General features: G+C 43.3%; 1 protein-coding gene across 1 annotated transcript; it reads left to right on the top strand.

Moving 5' to 3' along the window:
• Positions 1-2333: 2333 nt before the first annotated feature.
• On the top strand, positions 2334-3948 carry LOC147616646 (uncharacterized). The gene is made up of 2 exons (XM_086777709.1): positions 2334-3352; positions 3544-3948. The coding sequence occupies exons 1-2, from the start codon at positions 2658-2660 to the stop codon at positions 3578-3580; spliced, it is 732 nt and encodes a 243-aa protein (XP_086633835.1). The 5' UTR covers positions 2334-2657; the 3' UTR covers positions 3581-3948.
• The last annotated feature ends 1001 nt before the right edge of the window (positions 3949-4949 follow it).

Genomic DNA, 4949 nt, shown 5'->3' with positions numbered 1-4949 from the left:
GAGCCCACACCTTGGCTAGAGAGGAAAGTTGTTTGAAAGCATGGTGAAAATTCCCTTGTATTTTAGAGTGTATTGAAGGAAACTTGAACAAGTTAGGGTCAACATGGAACCACCCAATTTTGACCTGTTTACCCACCTTCTGAATGGAGATAAGAAAAGGTTTGCGATTAGATATCTGGGTAGAGTCTAGAACCTTGACCTTAGTATTATTGTATTCTAAAGCAAAATATCCATTCAAGTAACATATGCCAAGTCTAGCTTTTCCCTTATGTGAGGGCCCGTTCTCCCATTAGACCAGGTGAATTCCAATTGGAGGCCATATCAACTAAGTCATGAAAGTCTTTACACTCCATCCAAGATCTCTATATCTTGGCCTTTATGGTGGGTCCCATTCCCTTAAATATGTCGTGTTAATTCTTTATAATCTTAAAATCACCAACCATGATGATGGGGAGGTCCAGGTAGAGAAGGGATCTCTAGAGATTTAGCCTCGAATTGGCCACGCCAAAGGCACACAGGAAACAAGAAACCAAGGAAAATTAGTTTGCATTTTGCATTTTGACTACAATCCATCTATTTGAGGATCTACAAGATGTCCTTAAATAGCTTTAGACTATCTAATGTGGACTCCAAAAGTTGTTCCACCGCTCCCTTGAGGATGATCATAACAAACCAAAGATGTTCCTTTATCATAACAAACCAAAGATGTTCCTTTAGAGACCTTATCAAGGTTTGAAAGGAGATGGTGACCAGTGCCTTTGGCTTCTTGAAAACAAATATAATCAAGATTCAAAGGGGTCGTCCATGAAGATCTCTAAGAATTTATATAGGAAATCCTTATAAGTAGTACCTCCCTTTCTAGCCTATCAAAATTCATATTATCATGTTGTGTACTCTGGGAAAATTCTTCCTCTACATGATCTTTCTTGTTCGCTTCTTCTAGCTATGAGGGGTTAGTAGATCCACTAAGACTAGTGAACCTATTAGCTATTAGAAAACGTATGTTCTAGCAAGGCCTAGATTTTCTTCCTTTCTGCACTATTTGGAATCCATCATTGTCCCCCTTGGTGCATCCACAAAAGGATCCCGATTTTCCTTATCAAGAATAGGGGAGGGGTTTTTTAAAGGGTATTTTCTTTTAAAGTGACCTTATTGTAGTGAAAACAGGCATCGAGTAAATTTTTGTAGAGGAGGATGGGTTGGATGATGTTGAGATCTCCCCTATGATTAGGACCTCAGGGAGTTCATTACTCCCACGAAGGGCTACCAGCTTTAGCAACATTTTGGCCTTAGAGATGTCCCACGTAAGTGAGGCTTCGGCTGTTTGGATTTCTTGGTGACAAATGAAGAAAACCATGCATCATATTTAGCAAACACTTATATAGACAAAACCCTTCCTCTAAGGAGGAGGCTTCACTTGTGTAAATCTAGCTTAAATCACTCAATTTGAAGGTACTAAGCTATTTCTTCGGTGCATCTAAAACTATGCTGATAAGCTTGGGATTTCTGTGTTTGCGGGAAGATATCTATACATATCGGCTCACAACATAGTACCCTCGTCGCGCGGCTCGATGGCATTGAACCTGAATGCTCGAATTGGGACCCAACCATTCTACCAACTCGCCTACGTGCCTGTGGGCCAAGCTTGGGATTTGTAAACAAACATAGGTATTCAAAAAATGCTATTAGAGTCGACCACGAGTTAGTGGAGTGGTTCTCGAAAGTCCCAAGGTCATGGGTTCGAGCCCCCCCCCCCAAGCGGTGGCATGTAATTACTAAGGTGTGTGTTGTTCTATCTAATTCCAGCCAAACTATAAAAAAGAAAAATGCTATTAGCAATTTAGCACTACTGAGTCACTACTCCCTCTCAGTGAGCAAGGGATGAGGGAGGTCCAGGAGTTCTACCCGAACAAGGCATTTAGTGAGTGACATTTATCGAAGAGCTAATTGGTAGACATCTTGTTAAAATTATCTATGGCAGAAATTACAGTCTGGAGTCTGGAGGATTGTCAGAATCAATCGAGAGACCTGTGACAGGTCAGAGAGAGGCCGGAAAGAGGGGCTCACAAACTCAATGCTCAACACAAGGGGTTGTCAGGCTTTCACTTTCAATGTGTGGGAGAAGGGGGAAAGTTGGGAGCCCAAGGTCCCTTTCCAGGTCCCCCGCATGTTTTTTAACTGCTTCTTGTGCTAAGCTTTTCTCCCAGCACACCCTCGAGGACCCAGCAGTGGTGGCTTGAGCCTTAGAGTCTGCCCCGCCCCCTCCCCTCTCTCTGCCACCGCCCACACACACTCTCTCTCACACACACAGTCTCCGGTCTTCATTTGTTTTCCTCAACCCCATCTTTGACAGCTTCTCCTTCCTGAATCTTAGTCGGACGCCCGCCCCTCCTAGAGGCTATCACATGCATCGGAGCCTGTGAGAACTTCTCAATGACGTTTCGTGTAGAGAATTGTGCGCACATTTAGCAGGTGGCACAGTTCCAATGCAACAAGGTGAAGGCGCCGTTTAACCTCAAGAGACCTTTACAAGCCATTCTTTTGCCGCCCCCGAGATCTATACAATCTGATCTCTCTGTCTCTCCCTCTCTCTCTCTCTCTCTCTCTCTCTGTGTGTGTCCCTCTCTGTGTTTCTCTCTCTCTTAAGGCGTACCACCATGGGGTGCTTCTCCTTGCAATTTTTGGCAGCCTGCACCATCGGCTCTTCCAAAATCAAGTTTATGACAGTAGACGGACAATGCCTCAAGTATGATGCGCCAATGTATGTCAAAGAGGTACTCGTAGACCACCCAGGCCACGCCATCTTTCACTCAGACACTGTTCGCAAGCTCGGCAACCGGGCCAGGCCACTGCAAGGCACTCTTCGACTGCTCCCAGGGCAAGTGTATTTCCTTATTCCCCTTCCTCAAAGGGCAGAGAAGCGGTCGTCAAGGCGGCCCTCTTCTGGGATGCCATCGTCAGATCGAGTCTCGGAGGTGGATCAGAAACAGCAGCAGGAGGGACACAATCTCAAGCCGCGCAAAGTGTCGTTTGCTTCCAGCCCATCTTACATGGAATCTTGTACAGACGGTCAAACGGAGGCATCCAGCAATCTCCCGCTATCTAAGCCCTCGTTGGAGGTACTGCCGTCTCCTTCTAATGGGGTTGTGAGGTTGAAGATGGTGGTATCCAAGAGGCAGCTTGCATCCATGCTCAAAGAAGGCGGAGATACTGTTTCCATGGTTGAAGGTCTTCTATCTCCCTTGTTAAGAGAAGCTGAAGCAGCTAGAAGCGATCTTAGAGATACATCTGCTGGCGAAATCAGCAATAGTTGCGCGTGGAGACCTACATTGGAGAGCATACCGGAGTCCTCGTAAGGAAGCTCTTACTTTGCGTAGTTATGGTTGTATTTAGCACCGCTTGTTGTTTATGTGTCGTAATTAAGGTTTTGGGTTCTCTCTTCTTTTTTCCTCTCTCTCTCTCTCTCTCTCCCTCTCGGTACTTTGTCCATCTACGTGCGTTTTTGCTGTAGATTGCCTGTGCTGATTGAACAGTTTTCGACAGATGTTCGCACCAACGAGCTCTGAAGGATGTTAACTGATCTGAACAAGACTCCGGCGATTCATGGATGCAGAGTTTTCACACTTGTAGAGAGCAAATTACGTTCGTTTAATGTTAGCCGACCGCTACTAGACCGTGGAGGAGTTGGTTTTTTTGGATACACTTGTACTCCTCGCAGCGAACACTCAGTATCGATTTTGCAAGCTTCCTCGCTAATTTCCACCAGGATTTGTAGCGTTTTATTATCTGACATCTGTCGGCCCTTGCCGGCTGATTTTTTCACCCTTTGTAAATTTTTATCGCCCTTTTCCTACGGTTGGGGATCATGATGCGATGGTCAGTACTAATTAATTTCTGTTGTCAACGTCTTATTTCCCCTTTTAAGAATATTTATTATGATTAAGCAAACTTAAGGTTTTCCCGTCTTAACGCTCATTTTTCCTTCTTTGAGAAACCTACATGATTAAAATTCTACGCCTGTGAAGAGGAGAAAATTACATTATTGCAGTCCGAAGGTGTTACGTCATTTCACAGTTTTTTTATTTGGAGAATTAGGAGTATATAATTATCTGAGTAATTATAGGCTTACAATGGAGGAGCAAAATCGTGCTGGTACCCACAGGTATTTGACGAACTGTGGGCAAAGAATTGTTGGGGGAAAGCCAAAGACACTGATCGTGTTATGGTTGTACACAGTACATTTCTTTGAATTAGAATTCAGGACGATGAATAAATTATTTAAGAAAAAGCCCCATTGAGGTCGGCCATGCATGGCACAAATAGTTTTGGTCTGCTACGCCATTACTACACTTGGCCTACCTCAATACGCAATAGTGTATGTTTAGTCTACTAGTATCATCTTGTTTTTATTATTTCCATAGCATTACCAATGTGTGGATTGCATCTAGGCCATCCTAGCTACTCTAAAATTACAGTCAACTGTTCTCTCACCCACTATCCTACCAATTACATTATGTTAATAACATTGCTACAAAGTGGGTTGCTTTCTCACGACAATTCGCTTAAATTTTTTTAACTTTTTTGAATTAATAGTATTGAAATAGCAAGTGATGTGGGATGAGGAAATGAGACCCTCAAACATTTGCAAGAATTGTGAAAGTCTTTGACTATGGTTCAAAGGGAGCAGGAATAATTAGCTTTGTGAAGGTGAAAAGTAGGCACCTAGAAGTGGAAAAGAATACCAAGTGGATGTACACTTTTATTAGGGAGATTGGTGCTGAAATGTAGAAAAGTTTATGGGATGCTTAGGCAAGCTTGTGGGCCATGCGTAATGGCTAATGGAGATGTACTTAAGTCTTTAAAAAGGCACTCTATGTAACAGTGAGATATACTCAAGTCTATAAAAATTCACTCTTCCTAATGGAGATTTACTTAAGCCTGTGAAAAGG

Source organism: Cibotium barometz, chromosome 38 (genome assembly GCF_041138505.1).
Source record: "Cibotium barometz isolate CiBa-2024 chromosome 38, ASM4113850v1, whole genome shotgun sequence".
Classification (NCBI taxonomy): Eukaryota; Viridiplantae; Streptophyta; class Polypodiopsida; order Cyatheales; family Cibotiaceae; genus Cibotium; species Cibotium barometz.
This window is presented reverse-complemented; position numbering and strand designations above follow the sequence as displayed.